This window comes from Eretmochelys imbricata, chromosome 1 (assembly GCF_965152235.1).
Source record: "Eretmochelys imbricata isolate rEreImb1 chromosome 1, rEreImb1.hap1, whole genome shotgun sequence".
NCBI classification, from domain to species: Eukaryota; Metazoa; Chordata; order Testudines; family Cheloniidae; genus Eretmochelys; species Eretmochelys imbricata.
The window spans coordinates 112850748-112868455 of record NC_135572.1 but is presented as its reverse complement, the minus strand read 5'-3'; the positions used below and the strand labels follow the sequence as shown (position 1 = coordinate 112868455).

Below are 17708 nucleotides of genomic sequence, written 5' to 3'. Positions count from 1 at the left end.
GTAAATGCCACTGTCCCAGCTACTTAACATTTTAAAAAGCATCCATAATTTTCTAGAATAGTGGTATACCGGTAACCATTGCACCTAGGTAAGCTTTTCCTTTGAGCAGCACCATGGATCTCAGATCTGGCATTCTACTCTCTACATGGGGGTGGGCAAACTATGGCCTGTGGGCTAGATCCGGCCCACGGGATTGCCCCCTTTGGTGCTGCAGGCCCCGTGCTGCTCTCAGAAGCAGCTGGCACCATGTCCCTGGGGCTGGGGGGGAGGGCTCTGTGTGTTGCCTTTGCCTGCAGGCACAGCTCCCAGCTCCCGGCACCAGGGAACAGGGAACCACGGCCAATGGGAGAGGTACCTGGAGGTGTGGGGCCCTGTGGCCCCAGGGGCTGTGCAGGGATGTGGTGCCGGCCACTTCCTGGAGAGGCGCTGCATGGGGCCAGGGCAGGCAGGCACGGAGCCTGCCCTGGCCCCGGGGCGTGCCGCTGCCACCCCGGAGCCACTTTCGGAAAGTGGCACCAGGCTGGAGCCCAAATCCGTCCTCCATCCTGCCCCCCAACTCTCTGCCCTAAGCCCCCTGCCTGTACCTCGCAACCCTCCTGCACCCCCAGCACCCCAACCCGCTTCCCTGAGCGCCCTCATACACCTCCTCTGTCCCAATCCCTTGCCCTGAACCAGTTTCTGCATCCCGTACGCCAACCCCCTGCCCTGCATACAATTTCCCCATCCCGCTGTGGCCCTTGGCCCAAAAAGTTTGCCCGCCCCTGCTGTAGCATTAGCACAGGGGTGGGCAAACTTTTTGGCCTGAGGGCTGCATCAGGGGTTGGAAACTATTGAGGGCCAGATGTAGTGTATTAAACTGCTCCCCAGATGAATGTGTTACTCATGGCTGCCAGTCCTTGTTCTCTGAGCACCATGGTAAGAGTCTGGATAAGGGGCGGGGGGGGGGGGTATTGGATAGGTGTGGGAGTCCTAGGAAGCCTGTCAGGGTGTAGGGGGGTGTGGATAGGGGTTGCGGCTGTCAGAGGACAGGGAGCGGGGGGGTTGGATGGGTGGAGATTTCTCAGGGGGCAGGAGCTGGCTGTTGGGAGACACAGCCTTCCCTACCTGAGTGTAGTGTATTAAATTGCCCTACACAGTGTACTACTTACAGCTGCCAGTCCTTGTGCTCCATAAGTAGCCCATGCTTACGGGGAGAAATTTAATACCGTACACCTGGCTGTTCACACTGCCCAGCAGGAGCGTACAGCCCCTCTGCCTAGAGCGCTGGCGGCATGGCAAGCTGAGGCTGCGGGGGAGAGGCCGGGAGCTCAAGGGCAGGGCAGGACAGTCCCATGGACCGGATATGGCCTGCGGGCTGTAGTTTGCCCACCTCTGCATTAGAGAGTAAACTGTGCTCTAAGCCAATTTTAGAAATAGCTCTAACACAGTAAATAAAAAAACTCTGGCTTATAGCTGTGTAAAATATAAACTTCCCCTGTCACCATTTTTTTTTTTTTTTTTTTTTACTGGTCTCTGCTTGTGGACATGGAAATAAGAGGCAAAACAAGAAGCTTTTATTGACAGTTTAACAGTTTGTTTTCAAAAATAACATTCTACCTTTTTATAACAATATGATTCTCCTCTAGCTCTTCCACAGTTGAGATTAGCGCAGTGTGGACTCAGGTCTAGTCCCTGAATTTTTAGCTGTTACTTAACCAACCAGAGACAGGCACTTTTAATAATTTAACCCCATGTCAAAATCCCATTTTCCAGAGTTAGGAACTTAGGCCCAGATCCTCAAATGTATTTAGGCCTCTAGAAGTCAATGGGAGTTAGGTGCCTAAATACCTTTGAGGATCCCTTGTGAGTCTAGGTCTCATAGAGACTCACTGGGACTTACTTAAGCTCCCAAGGGCTAAGTCCACAAAGCACTCCACCTAGTGCTTAGGTGGCTTTGCATATACCTACCCATGGAAACTCTGTCTCTTTCGGCCTCTAACTCTGAGCACACCCACAGAGTCTGGCCCCACACAAAAGACAGGTGTGTGTGTCTTGACTTAGCGGTTAGGGCACTCAGCTGGGATGTGTGAGACCCAACTTCAGATCCCTGCTCTGCCTGAATGCGTGTCTCCCACATTAGTGCCCTAACCCCTGGGTGGCAGCATCACTGTTGGGCTCTAAACTCTGCAGCAGGTACTCCTGGAAAGTCTGGGTGGCTTCAGGGCTTCTAGGGTATCTGCATGAGCTGGGAGCCTTGGCCCTGTAGCAAGGAGCCTGGAAGCCTTGAGAATGCCAGCGGGATCCATGGCTCTCCGGGCTACTAAACTCCTGCTGTGGAGCCAGCTTCCAACTCAGCTCTCTGAAGATCCCGTTCTGAGGTAGAAAACTCCCCTTTCATTGCATGGGAGCCTGGGCACCTCAAGTGGAGGTGGGGAGTTAGACACTGCAATGCTCAGCATTGCAACTTTCCACATCCCTTTCGCCCTACGTCACTTTTGAAAATGGGACTGAGAACACGAGCAAAATTGTCAAAACTGCCTATACAAATAACTAACACAGCACCCTCAATTTGATTAGGTTTATATGTAAAAGGAGACCAGTAGGTGGTAACTGTCATTTTTGCTTTCTGGAAATGTGAGCTAAGCTTTGGGTTAGGACTAAAGATTTACTCAGTAGTGGAGGTGGGTAATGTCTAAGAATTTGGCCATTTCAGAACAGATTATTTATAAAATGTCCCAAAATGGAAATGATTATTAGAGAGCCTGCTCTGAACATCTTCACCAGTCGTGAGTTTGCTCACATACATAAGCCTTTATACTAGTGCTGTAACTAATTCCCTCCACACAGCAATTTGATTATCTCATACATGGAGCAAGGCTGTTTTTTTCCAGAAGGATGAATAGCTTTCATCTGTGGAGGCTAAAGCTTGTATCTGATCTCTCCTGGTGTGCAGGTGGTTCCTGCCTCTGATAGTCATGAAAAGGCAAATGAACACACTTCCAAAAATATTTAACAATATAGGAAAAATATAAAGTAGTATTTTTTAAAAACATTGAAGAATTTTGGATAAAATAGTGACATTTATTTTTGAAAGGTGAGAGGGTTTTTATGTGGCAGAACACTAAATACTTAATATGCATCTCTTCCGTTTAGTTATTTTCTTTGTCATATCTTTTGGTTGTTCCTCACACCAGCTCATACTCAGCTCATACTGATTTGAACTTAATGATAATCTTTAGAAAGTCATAGGTCCATTGCCAGCTGAAAATGAGCCCTGATTACTAGACTCTCTCTAGCACATTACAGTCTATAATACACACAAGAGTAATTGTGGTGAATTAAATGACCATATTCAGTTTTCAGAATCTGAAGTTCTAAGATTGTAGGGTATCATTTTCAGGCATGCAGGCTTTTATGTGGTGCTTATTACTTTACTTTCCTGGCCTTCATCATTGTAGTATCTGAGCACTTCACCAACATTAGTTAATTTTTATCTGCACAACACCCCTGCGAGGAACAGAGTTATTAATTATTTCCTTTCTACAGATGAGGAACCAAGGTACAGAAATTAAGTGATGTGCCTAAGGTCAGTGGCAGAGCTAGGAGCTGACTTCAGGGCCCCAAGACCAGTCCTGAGCTTTACCCACAAGATCTTCCTTTCCATCAGGCCTTTGCTGACTTTACACTGTACTGCTCTGCTGTTGCCCCATGCAGCAGTTAATCTGTCATTTAAAGGAAGGGCTAGATCACCAGAGAAACACCAGCAGGGACAGCAAACTCAAGGGCATTTGTTGTTTAAACCCTGCTCTTGTCAAAGGCCAATGTCACGGAAATGCAGAAAGGTGAGGGAGCCAGTAGTCACAGATGGAGCAGGGAATGTCGAGGATTTCAGGGCAGCAGCAAAGGATCAAACATTGGCTTTTCAAGTAGATGCAGCTGTGAATTCTCTGTGCGTGTGCGCATGCCCTCTGCACTAGAGATGAAGAACTTTGCCTAGCAGTACCCGCAGGGGCGGCGCTTATGCCCTGTGGCCATAGCCCCTCCCCTGGTTGCATAAGGGCAGCACCAGCCTGACCCCCTCAGTTCCTTCTCACTGATCGTGACTAGAGTCAGAGCTTTAGGGTGTCTTCACCTCCCACTTTCACTCTCAGTTTTCTGACTAGTACCTTAGGCTTAGTTTAAGTGTTATTTGGCAGCCTTGTGTGATGCCCTCACCAGGGTTCAAGCATTTTTCATCATGGAGGGGGGCCATCCCCAAGAGCAACCCCCACAGCAGGTCCTTGTTGAAGGACACATTAAAGAGAGTGGCTCCCTCTGCAAGTCAGTCACAAAGAGGACTTGTGGTTGAAGCAGCATCTTCTGGAACAGGCCATGAGGCCCACTTTGGCTCTGAGACCCTCATCTGATAGGTGGTCACCTTCAGATCTGGCAAATGATGCCACTCTGCGCTTAGTCTCTGGCGTCTCCCTCAAGAGGAAAAGGGGTCATTCACTCCCCTCTGGCCAGGAAGAGATCTCATAAAATGAGCCGGAACCATTCCAGGGCTCAATGAGATTCCTCCTCCTCTTCCAGGAGGAGTGCTGACCAGCACTGCACTCCCTCTGGCATGTGGGATGGAGCAGGTCCATTCACCTGCTCCTCGGTACCATGTGGTGAGCAGCAAGGCCCTGTACTGTTGACTCGGTTCTGGCCATGGGACATCCATTGAGTCTGGTACCAATGAAGTTGGCACCAGTACTGATGGTCTCTATACTGATGGCATATGAGCTGGCATTGGACCTGCTTTGCCTCTCCATCCTGGACTCTCCGCTAGTTCATGAGTTCTCCAGTGCTATGGCGTCTATCAGCTCATCCTCCATTGTGCCCCTGGCACCCTCTAGCTATGTGTCAGAGATGCTGGGTACGCTGACCCTGCAGCTCCTACCACATGAGCCGTGGACTGTGGATTTGAGGTTGGGACTGGCACAGAAGGCCTCCTTGAAGTTGGTGCATTCTTCAGCACCATCATTGTCTTGGCAGCAGATCCCATCATTAAGTGCAGTGCCTTAATCAGTGCCGATGCCTCTGCCAGTACCAAGTGTGAGCATGTCCCATTTGGTGCCACTGGTGCTGATTCCCCACCCCTCTTTGGCACTGATGCTCCCTCCTGACTGGGCTTCAAATGAGTCTGAGTGGTTGTTTGCCCCATCGGGGCTGGCTCTCCTTTGTTGCCACAGAACCTCCGGGATTCCTCAAGGTTAGGGTTGTCCTCGTCGGATACACACCAGAGCTCACCCTTGGATCATTATTCACACTGAGATCAGCATCTGCTCCACAGTTGGGACAGTGGTTCTTGGCCCAATGCCTGCTGGCCACCAATGCCTTATGCATTTGTCCAGTGGCTTCCTTGGAATCTCTGGGATGTGCCTCGGTTCCTGAAGTCACTCTCAAGAGCATGATCACTGGTCGCGACAGTAACTCCTGCTCCCATATCGTCTCAGCTGCAATTGACAGCTGAGTCCATTCCCCTGGGACCTATATAGCTCTTCCAACCAGAGCCTGTGATGCAAGAATAGAATCCATCATTGGCACAGCAAACTGCCTCCTCGTCCTCCCCGGATGAATCTATTGTGCTGGAATCTTCCTCTTCCTCAGTGCCCGAGGACTTAGTTTAAGGCATACCAGGGACTCCCAAGGTAGCGGCTATACACCTCAGGTATCCAGGCAGAAGTCCTGCTGGAGAGCACACATAAGCTGCTGGGTATTCTCCAACCATCAGCTCCAGGGAGAGTAGCCTTCCTGCTAAATGAGGCTCTCAAGGAGCCTGCAAAGGCCCTCTGGAAGACCCCACCTTCCATTGGTCGCCTATGGCGAAGAGATCAGAGAAAAAGTATCTCATTCCAACGCAAGGGTGTGAGGGTTTCTACTCCCACCTGGCCCTTACCTCCCTGCTGGTGACTGCAACAAATACCAGCAGGGCAGATATAAATCAAATGAACATCATGATCCAGCAGGCTTTGGTCTCTAAATAGGACTTGGACAATTGGGCAGCCATATCTAAGCTCGCAGACAGCTTGCTAGAACCCTCCAGGGAAAAGCTTTTTTGGCATTTGTTGAGGAAGGGCACATGGTTGCCAAGACATTATTGCAGCAGCCAGAATTATGGCATCAGCTGTCACCATGAGGAGGGCCTTACAGCTGCAGAATTATGGCACTGCGCCCAATGTGCGGCAGACTATTGAGGTATCCCGAGATACTTTGCATGCTTTGGGAGTATATATTCCGGCTGTTAAGAGACACCACTATAACAGTCAGTGGCTGCAACAGCAATACAGCTCTCAGCGTTTTTTTGGACTATCGTCCCTTCCTGTGCAGCAGCAGGACAATGCCATAAAGAGCCACAGATCCCAAAAGAGAAGGTCCTATGGTTCAGGGTTTAACCAGCTGGACCTCTCACTCCTGGTGCCTAGCGAGCACCCATTTTGATTTGTGTGTCCAGGACAGCTGTCCAGTGGGAATCTCTCCCCCATCTCCCCTGTTCGGGGACAGGTTGGACAGATTCGGGGACAGGTTTACAGTGTTTGGAACTCTGTCACAACAGACATCTACATCCTAGGCACCTTCAGGTCAGGTTATGCCAGTGGTTCTCAAATTTTTGCATTGGTGACCCCTTTCACACAGCAAGCCTCTGAGTATGACCCCCCTTATATATTAAAAACACATTTTTATATCTAACTCTATTATAAATGTTGGAGGAGAAGCGGGGTTTAGGGGTGGAGGCTGACCTCGTGACACCCTACATAATAACCTTGTGACTCCCTCAGGGGTCATGACCCCATTTAAGATCCCCTGGGTTATGCCACACAATTCCTCTCCATTCCTCCTTCCCACCCACTACCACATCCCCTTTCAGGGACTCCCTCATGAGACACTGCTCCTTGAGCAGGTTCACTTTTTACTGGCTTTGGGAGCCATACAGGAGGTCCCCCTGTAACATCAGGGGCAGGGGTTCTACTCCTGGTATTTCCTGGTCCCAAAGCCCAAGGGAGGGATGAGACTTATCCTCAATCTCCTGTTCGGCCAAATGGAAGCAATTCTCGGTATGATCATTAGCCTGTGGAGTTCAACCGATGCTGCCTTGTGTCCAGGACAATTTGGAGTACCTGTTACACCTTCAGCCTTCTGGTCTTGCATTTAGTTAATTGGGACTCCACCTGGCTGCAATTCCAGCATTTCATCTGCCCATCAATGGGAAGTCTGTGTTTTCAAACCCCATGCAGTGAGGTGCTTGAAAGGAGTCACTCATCTCCACCCACCAGTTAAAGAGCAGTTTCCTTTGTGGGACTTAATACTCTTAGTAGCTCTTACGGGACCTCCGTTTGAGCCTCTTGACACTTCTTCCTTCCCTCTTCTGTGTCAGAAATCTGCCTTCCTTAGGGTGATAAGGAGGGGGAGGGATAGCTCAGTGATTTGAGGATTGGCCTGCTAGACCCAGGGTTTTGAGTTCAATCCTTGAGGGGACCATTTAGGGATCTGGGGCAAAAATTGGGGATTGGCCCTGCTTTGAGCAGGGGGTTGGACCAAATGACCTCCTGAGGTCCCTTTCAACCCTGATAGTCTATGATTCTATGATAACATCTGCAAAGAGTCTGTGAGTTGCAGGATTTGATGGCAGAACCTCCTTATGGGTCATTTTCCAGAAACAAAGCAACCCTGCAGCTAGACCCTAAGTTTTTATCTCAGGTGGTTTCCCAGTTTTACTTGAACCAAGTTAGATATCTACCAGTGTTCTTTCCTAAGCTGCATTGAACCCCAGAGAAGCAGCATCTTCACACACTGGATGTCAGGCGATGTCTAGCTTTTTATCTGGATAGAACGAAACCTTTCTGTTCCTCACCTCATCTGTTTGTTACACATGTGTACAGCTGAAGAGTCAAGCAGTCTCGTCACAGACCATCTCCAGGTGGATAACTTCCTGTAGCATGACAGGATATGAAGTAGCCCAGGCTATGCCTCCTCAAGAGCTATGAGCTCATTCCACAAGAGCTCAGACAACGTCAACAGAATTGCTAAATGACATCCCTACATTCAACACTTTCAGGGCAGCCACTTGGTCCTCTGTGCATAGTTTTGCAAACCACTATGCCTGCATTCAGATCAGATGCAAACTTCAGGAAGGCAATCCTGCAATCCTCCTTTAGATAGACTCTTGAGCCCCACCTCCTACGAGCACTGCTTGGGAAGCCCCTCACATGGAATACTCAGCTGCATCTACTTGAAGAAGAAAGAATGGTCATCTATCCATAAATGTTGCTCTTCGCGATGCGAGGCAGATGTCTATTCTATTCTGCCCTCCATCTCCTCTGCATCGGAGGCTGTACTCCTGACATGCGGGGGTGAAGGAACTCAAGGGGTCAGGGTGGCGCCGCCCTTCTACAGCCTGGGGAGGGGCTGTGGCCACAGGGGGCGAGTGCTGCCACAACAGGCACTGCTATGCAAAGTTCTTCAGCCCTGGTGGCTGGGGTGCACACCCCTGGACACAGCACACAGGTCTGCATCACATCTCAAAGAACAACAGTTACAGAGAGGTGACCGGTTCTTTTGTGGAGCCAGAGGGTAGCAGCGGAAAGATGGAGGAGCAGATTAGATTTCTTTGGCTAATTTTGCTAGTCCAGGTGCCAAAGCGAATTCCTCACTCCATGCTTGTTCAAAATTCAAATTATGCTCTGGCAATTGCCATTTTATGATTCAGTTTGTTTCAATGAATACAGAGGACTAGTGACCATGAGAACTGTGCTTCAAAGTTAATACCCCATATAGAGAGCCATGGCCCTTCATGCTGCTATTGATGCTGCTATTAACCCAGGCTGTTCCCTATGCATGGGGAAAAACGTATGCTTTCACCTTATCATCTTTCCTTAAGACCTACCTCTGCTGCCATGCTTACAAATCACTCCTATCTGGCACTGAGTAGGCAACGTGGGGAGTTTAGCTTTTCTGCTAAACCAGTCTCATTTATGCTTCTCATCCTCCCAGCCTTCCCCACTCCTCTGTTTTGTCCACCTACTGTCCTGTCTGCTCTAAAGTGAATTTCCAGGGCAAGGATTGTCTTTGTTTATCAATGCAGCATCTAACACCGTGAGACCTTGATCGGGGTTCCTAGGAACTACCAAGGAACAAATAATAAAGATCAATGAAGGACCCTGGGGGGAAGATCTAAAAACAGACCTTTGCTGTAAGAATAGAGGAGAGTCTGTGTTTTAGGCAACCAATCCATCTTCCCTTCCATCTCCAACTCCCCCAAAACCCCACAGCAGACAGATTTAGCAGTGCAGGATTTATACCAAAGAGAAGCATCTGGCTTTCAAGAGGATTAACAAGAAAAATATCATTTTGTACTCTACCTGGAAAGGTAAAGGATAGGATGGATATGCAGGAATAGCTGCCGCAGAGGGACAAAAACTGGCATATGTCAGGATCTGCTGGGCTGGATTGTACAAGATCTGAGGAGGAGGGGCAGAACTAAAGGCAATTTGGGACAGAGGTGCCTGCTGAACACAAAAGACAACAACATATTAGCAAAATGCAACTCTGGAGTAGGAAAAAGGAAAACTATTTTGACTACATCAAACTGACAGATTACATCATTTGACAGTGTTTGATTTCTCTATTTTCTTATTTCCCCAGCATAAGAAATACACAACCTATACAAGTTGTTTTTCCCTTCATACTAATAAAAATGTTATTTTCTGCTTTGATTGTACCAGCCATCCAAGAATCTCAAATATTAATACATTAACCTTCACAATACCACTGTACCCTCTAGAGAAGTAAGTTGGGAAACCAAAGAACTTTGAAATTAAAGCCTCACACACACACACACACACACACTCACTCACTCTTTTACTTTACTCTCTAGAAATAGGGTGTGCTGGGGCTTTTTGGTCTGAAGTTACACAGCTGCATTCTTTTTTGCCTTAAGAAGTGTCCAGCGCTTCCTTGTGCCTAGCTGACGATGCCATGGGCAGGACTCCAGCCCAAGAAGCAACAAGCCTAGAACCCATGAAGAGTGTGGTGGGGGGGCAGCCTCTTCCCCTGAAAGCACCCCTTCCCCACAATTTTCCACTCCGCCAGGCACATAACATCCCTACTTCTTGCCATCATTAAGCAAGCATGCTGCTGCACTCCCTGCAGTAGCAGAAATTGGACTGATCCTGTAAGGCTTTTCCCCTTGTGCTCTTGAGACATGTGGCACATACCCTACCTAGCATTTGCTATTCCAGGCCTGGCCTCCCACCACCTTTGTTCCATCAGGGAAGACACTGTTGCAGCACTCCTTACTCCACAACCCTTTTGTTGTCGACGTACCCCATGGGCCTGATCCAATGAGTAGCCAGTGTTTTTCTGGAGGTTCTTTTAAGATTAACCCGGCAAATCATCACATCTTGCAAAGGTGACATATGGGTCACGATTCAGCTGCTGCTTTACTAATAGTTTCTGTACATGTAAAACAATCCCCTGAGGCACCCAGTGTCTTATTTGTATTGTTTGGCCACGTAGGCCCCGACCCTGCAGAGCAACTTGAAGGATTGGGGACTGTTGTGGCAACCCATGTGGGACAGAGACCATGTCTTCCAGGCTCAGAGCTAGTTAATAAGGAGTAGGGAAGCTTCACAAAATGTAAGTGGAGGCAATCTGGATCCTCCCTAGGAATCATAGAATATCAGGGTTGGAAGGGACCTCAATAGGTCATCTAGTCCAACCCCCTGCTCAAAGCAGGACCAATCCCCAGCTAAATCATCCCAGCCAGTTTTGTCAAGCCTGACCTTAAAAATATCTAAGGAAGGAGATTCCACTATCTCCCTAGGTAACACATTCCAGTGTTTCACCACCCTCCTAGTGAAAAAGTTTTTCCTAATATCCAACCTAAACCTCCCCCACTGCAACTTGAGACCATTACTCCTTGTTCTGTCATCAGCTACCACTGAGAACAGTCTAGATCCATCCTCTTTGGAACCCCCTTTCAGGTAGTTGAAAGCAGCTATCAAATCCCCCCTCATTCTTCTCTTCCGCAGACTAAACAATCCCAGTTCCCTCAGCCTCTCCTCAGAAGTCATGTGTGCCAGTCCCCTAATCATTTTTGTTGCCCTCCGCTGGACTCTTTCCAATTTTTCCACATCCTTCTTGTAGTGTGGGGCCAAAACTGGACACAGTACTCCAGATGAGGCCTCACCAATGTCCAATAGAGGGGAACGATCATGTCCCTCGATCTGCTGGCCACACCCCTACATATACATCCCAAAATGCCATTGGCCTTCTTGGCAACAATGGCACACTGTTGACTCATATCCAGCTTCTCGTCCACTGTAACCCCTAGGTCTTTTTCTGCAGAACTGCTGCCGAGCCATTTGGTCCCTAGTCTGTAGCGGTGCATGGGATTCTTCCGTCCTAAATGCAGGACTCTGCACTTGTCCTTGTTGAACCTCATCAGATTTCTTTTGGCCCAATCCTCTAATTTGTCTAGGTTCCTCTGTATCCTATCCCTACCCTCCACCGTGTCTGCCTCTCTTCCCAGTTTAGTGTCATCTGCAGACTTGCTGAAGGTGCAATCCACACCATCCTCCAGATCATTAATGAAGATATTGAACAAAACCGGCCTGAGGACCGACCCTTGGGGCACTCCACTTGATACCGGCTGCCAGCTAGATAAGGAGCCATTGATCACTACCCGTTGAGCCCGTCAATCTAGCCAACTTTCTATCCACCTTATAGTCCATTCATCCAGCCCATACTTCTTTAACTTGCTGGCAAGAACACTGTGGGAGACCGTGCCAAAAGCTTTGCTAAAGTCAAGGAACAACACATCCACCGCTTTCCCCTCATCCACAGAGCCAGTTATCTCGTCATAGAAGGCAATTAGATGAGTCAGGCATGACTTGCCCTTGGTGAATCCATGCTGACTGTTCCTGATCACTTTCCTCTCCTCTAAGTGCTTCAGAATTGATTCCTTGAGGACCTGCTCCATGATTTTTCCAGGGACTGAGGTGAGGCTGACTGGCCTGTAGTTCCCAAGATCCTCCTTCTTCCCTTTTTTAAAGATGGGCACTACACTAGACTTTTTCCAGTCATCCGGGACTTCCCCCGATAGCCATGAGTTTTCAAAGATAATGGCCAGTGGCTCTGCAATCACATCCGCCAACTCCTTTAGCACTCTCTGATGCAACGCATCCGGCCCCATGGACTTGTGCTCTAAATAGTCCCAAACCACTTCTTTCTCCACAGAGGGCTGGTCACCTCCTCCCCATGCTGTGCTGCCTAGTGCAGTAGTCTGGGGGCTGACCTTGTTCGTGAAGACAGAGGCAAAAAAAGCATTGAGTACATTAGCTTTTTCCACATCCTCTCTCACTAGGTTGCCTCCCTCATTCAGTAAGGGGCCCATACTTTCCTTGACTTCCTTCTTGTTGCTAACATACCTGACGAAACCCTTCTTGTTACTCTTAACATCTCTTACTAGCTGCAACTCCAGGTGTGATTTGGCCTTCCTGATTTCACTCCTGCATGCCCGAGCAATATTTTTATACTCTTCCCTGGTCATTTGTCCAATCTTCCACTTCTTGTAAGCTTCTTTTTTGTGTTTAAGATCAGCAAGGATTTCACTCTTAAGCCAAGCTGGTCTCCTGCCATATTTACTCTTCTTTCTACACATCGGGATGGTTTGTCCCTGTAACCTCAATAAGGATTCTTTAAAATACAGCCAGCTTTCCTGGATTCCTTTCCCCCTCATGTTATTCTCCCAGGGGATCCTGCCCATCAGTTCCCTGAGGGAGTCAAAGTCTGCTTTTGTGAAGTCCAGGGTCCATATTCTGCTGCTCTCCTTTCTTCCCTGTGTCAGGATCCTGAACTCGACCATTTCATGGTTACTGCCTCCCAGGTCCCCATCCACTTTTGCTTCCCCTACTAATTCTTCCCAGTTTGTGAGCTGCAAGTCAAGAAGAGCTCTGCCCCTAGTTGGTTCCTGCAGCACTTGCACCAGGAAATTGTCCCCTACACTTTCCAAAAACTTCCTGCATTCTCTGTGCACTGCTGTATTGCTCTCCCAGCAGATATCAGGGTGATTGAAGTCTCCCATGAGAACCAGGGCCTGCGATCTAGTAACTTCCGTGAGTTGCCGAAAGAAAGCCTCGTCCACTTCATCCCCCTGGTCCGGTGGTCTATAGCAGATTCCTACCACGACATCACCCTTGTTGCTCACACTTCTAAACTTAATCCAGAGACACTCAGGTTTTTCTGCAGTTTCATACTTGAGCTTCATACTAGGAAAATGTTGAAATACCAGGTGTAACACTCTGCCATTCAAAAGGTTATAAGGCAACTCTTTTTCCATTACCACTCCTTTCTCCCAAACTCTGTAGCCATTCATGCTGCCCCTTCCTAAAACTCCATTCTGTCCGTGAAGCCTAAGTGAGGAAACGTCGGCAGATTCACATCCATGCTGATCTGGGAAGGTGGCAGTTACAGACATTTCCATGCTGATGGGGCTGAGGGCTTCCTTTGGGTTTTGTGTAACACCAAGGACCAGGTCAGCGCTGAACACATAACATGGGACATAATAAGAATGATTTTCTATCAAATGTTGGATTGATACATAATTATATAGAAATAATAAATATACATCAATACAATTACAGTAATAACTTTACTGGGTGTTTCTATGGAAGGGGCTGACTCTGAGCTTATTGCACAGAGGTAGCCATGTCCCTTGGAAATCGCTTTACTGAAATGGAAAGGATTGTCCTCCCATTGGTTTCAACAGAAAAAACAGTCGACGTAGCCCCGTTCTAGGTAAATTTCAACATGTATCTAAGCTGTAGGGGTGCTTTTTTCTAATGAACATGAGTTTTATAGACATCTAATACGAACGTGTACATTAAGACAGAACTGCTCCCCTCTTCTCCCCCCCCCCCCCAGTACTTCTGGCCCAGTCCCTAAATATCTTTGTGGAGCTGGGCCTCTCTCCTTCCATGGCTGGAGAAAGGAAAGTGTGGAACACAGAGACATCCCCTACTCCAGAGAAATAGGGAGAACAAGCTAATGAGAGTAAGGCCTTTCAAGCTGAAGGAATACATGAGTTACTCATGCCAGAATGTGGCTCAGCCCTGAGTCAGAATGAAACATAAAATGCAGACTGAGACTTATCTATCCATTGATATAAACCAAGAGACACACACGTTTTTTCAACAACAACATGGAACACTGGTATTATATTTGTATCTTTGCAGTTAGCCAATTTCTTTGCTTGTTACATGCTACGTACGTCGGTCCTTCTCACCACAATCTCTGTGAAAACTTTTAAAACCACTGTGCCAGAAACTCATGCACCAGAAGCAACTATGTTCCAGTTTTTGGAAGACAAAATAATATTTTCTTTGCAGGAAAATCTGATGGGCTTCAAAGCAATTGCACTTTGTTTTTCAGCTCATTCTCACACCACTATAGCTATAACTGGTAGCTATAACTCCCAAAAGTTACACGTGATTTTTACTAGACATCCTAGCTGTCTCTTTTAGATTTCATCCTTAAAGAAATGCCCTCAGTAGCTGTAAAGGACAATGTCTAAATAAACCTTCACACTGCCTGTGGGCATTTCTGAGAATATTACATCATGAAAAAACAGATTATGATTCTCTCACACCAAATTTTATTTTTTTATATCAATCAGCCTCATGCCCTTTTGCATGCCTCTCCTTAGTGTTTTCCCAGTCCCCAGTTTCCTAACAGCTGTTCATTGATACACAGCTACTGAAATAAAGTAGCAAATCAGTAAACCAGATAGTGTAGGTTGCCTAAAAGGAGACTGGAAAATAATTTGCTGCAGTGGATAACAGCAATTCTATTATTGATTTTTGTAACATTTGACACTATTGTGGGGTTTCTCTGTTTAACACATGCTTGTGGTGATTTACACAAATTCAGCTTTAGTTGTAAGCAGATAAAGTGCTCACTCTCACCCCTCCACTCCTGCTGCAGAGGAAATGTAAGCAGCTCTCTGATTTCCTCAGCATTGTCGGGAGCTGAATGAACTTGCTCTGCACTGAGATAATGGTGCATGACTGCTGCTGTAGTTTCATTCCATTGCTTTTTGCTGCTTGGATGCTTGCTTGGCCTGAGTGCTCCAATCTGTAAATGCAAGCTCAGCCTTTCCAGCATGTTGTGATGTGTGAGGGTATGAAACTTGGTCACAATTATTCCGTTTCATGTAGGAACATTTCAATAGGTTTGCATCCCTCATGAATAATGCTATTAAATCAATGCTTGCAGAGGGATGAGTTTCACCCCAATGAGTATTTCTGGAGCAAAAGATCAGTCCAAGGTCTATGCAACACCTAAGTTCCCATTTAAGCCTTAGCTTAAGTAAAAGTGGGATTTATGTGTTGTATAAGCCTTGTGTTGGCCCTCTGCACAGGGGTGGATTTCACCATTATAACCTAATCCTCAGAGGAGTATTCACAACTCCTATTGGTTTTGGTAAAGCATAATTTAATTTAATTACCTTTTAACCTGCCTTGTAAGCTTTATAAGCCACCTTCCCATTACTTATCTGCATCTGTCTCCTAATGCACGTTGTGCCTCTGCCCACAGCAGCCCTGCTAGCCTGGAGAAACTTTTTAGCATTTAGCAATGCAGCCATTGTCCTTTAGAGCACCTACAGCAGATGTTACAGAAACAAATTTGAGATTTCCAGTGCTGGGTAGAAGACTAAGGTGATGTCTCAGTCTTCAAAGAGATGGAAGTGTAATTCTTGATGTAGCAGTGGTGCTCACAAATTGATCCAGTGAGGGCTTCAGAAGAGAAAAAGACTTCACAACAATCTGTCACTAGCCTCATCACCTATGGGAAGTACCGAAAAGGCTTCCTCCTTTCACCTCTTTGCCCTAGCCAATGTATCCCAAGCAGTAGAAGCTGACAACAGCTGAAATGGGTAGTCAAACCTGACACACCCAGAGCAGGACATTTTAAATGGTTCCAATGTGGTTGATGTTCACTATATTTCAGATAAATCTTAACCAATGCAGGAGACTGGCCTGAAAAAACCTAGTGGCCCAGGGACCCAGGAAAAGCAACATCTCAATCATTTCCAAAGTAAGAGGGACAAGTAGAGACAAAAAAGGGAAGACAAGGAGAAAGAATGAAGCAGAAGGGCTGTGTCAGCATTGGTTGAAACTGGCTCTGTAATTCTCCCCTCTGCCCAGGAATCTCCCGATTCTTCTCCTTCCTTTTCTACCTGCTCATTTTTACATGTGACCTTTCCCCATATGCGTCTATGGAACACACAGTGAGAACATAAAGTAACGCTGGAAATCAGCTTTTTCTCCCTTCAGCAAAGGAGGCACAGGCTGTTCATTACTAGATTGCTGTGTTTCCTTACCGGCACTATGGGAACACTCTTCATACCACTTCCCCTTGAGTCACCAAGTCCCCCTAACGCCTCAGAGTAAACGATACTCTGCTGCATGTTTACACATTGTTTGCGCAAATGGCTGAGTGTGGTTGTTTACCGAATGTAGGAGGACAGTTGTGTACTGGTGTACATTGTACAGCCTCTTAACAGTGTTTTTTTTTTAAAATAACTCACATGACCCTGCTATAATAAAATATTTCTAAAAGCCCTGAATCACGACACAGAGTTAGTTACTGATAGCTTGTTTTCCTGTGTGTGTTTTGCTGAAGGAAGCACACTGGGGTGGTTGTGTCTGAATAGGAGGAATATATTTTATAAGCAGTGGTCCCCAAACTGTGGAGCGTGCTCCCCTAGGGTGATGTGGAGGAACATTCGGGGGGGAGGGGGGGGAAGGCATGCAGCTCTTCCCTCAACTCCATTTAGCCCCAAGTGCTGCTCCATCTCCAGACCCTCTCTGCCCCCAGACCAGCTCCACCCCCAGCCAGCCCTCATTCCATCTCTGCCCCCAGCCAGCTCCCTAGCCTCAGCTCCTCCCCGATCCCCAGTTCCACACCCAGCTCCTCCATCAGCCCAAGCTCAGCTGCCGAGGCAGCCTTGGCTGTGCAGTAATGGAGAGGGAGGCACAGACAGATTCTGTCACTGATAAGAGGAGGCATGACTGAAAAAGTTTGAGCACCACTGTTATACAGGAATGTCTCCAAGTGTTAGTGTTATGTTCATATGTACTTTGAATCACCTTTGCTGTCAGCTCCTAGCTCCTGTAAATACAGCCTGCCATCTTACATTTACACACAGCCTTTCATCCCAAAGGTGCTGAAGTGCTTGACAAACGAGGGGCCAGATCATCCCCTCCTGAAAAAACCCTCTGAGGACCACTTCATGTCCTCCCCAGTTAAAGGAAGGATTAACACCATTGGAGGAATGGCAGACATGACCTGCTGACCACAAAGAGCCAAAATATCAGTGGGAAATGCTAGCCCCAACCAGGGGTAGAAAGTTGTATGGGCCCGTGGTGCCTGGGCTCCAGCAAATTCAGGGCCCGGGGGGCCTGGCTCCACCAACGTTTGGAGCCAGGTCTCTCCCCTGGCCTTGCCTGCCGCTCCCGCATACCTCCCCCGGAGTGTCCCCTGGTGTCACCTGCTGCCCCCACATGCCTCCCCCGAGCATCCCTGCCTGCCCTGGGCAGTGGGTGGCTGCCCCCTGCAGCTCTCCTCCCTTGCCGGCCGCTGCCACAGCCATCTACAAGGGAGTGGTGCTGTGGGCAGGCTGAGCTGGCTGCTGTGCCTGCGGA

General features: G+C 47.8%; 2 protein-coding genes across 5 annotated transcripts in view; one reads left to right on the top strand and one right to left on the bottom strand.

Moving 5' to 3' along the window:
- Window positions 1-17708, bottom strand: part of TMEM255B (transmembrane protein 255B) — a 110691-nt gene that overhangs the window by 1943 nt on the left and 91040 nt on the right. For 2 of the 4 annotated variants that reach the window (XR_013345764.1, XM_077813987.1), the window contains exon 8: window positions 9363-9509. The exons of 1 other annotated variant lie outside the window; for it this stretch is intronic. Coding sequence is in view for 2 of the 3 variants with exons in the window: in XM_077813987.1 (XP_077670113.1) it covers window positions 9363-9509 (147 nt within the window). In the remaining variant the exon portion in view is untranslated. The remainder of the gene's footprint in view (window positions 1-9362; window positions 9510-17708) is intronic. One more of the 4 variants, XM_077813996.1, reaches the window with a different exon arrangement.
- The window catches only part of GAS6 (growth arrest specific 6), a 131529-nt gene that overhangs the window by 85084 nt on the left and 28737 nt on the right, over window positions 1-17708 (top strand). The gene's annotated exons all lie outside the window — the stretch shown is intronic.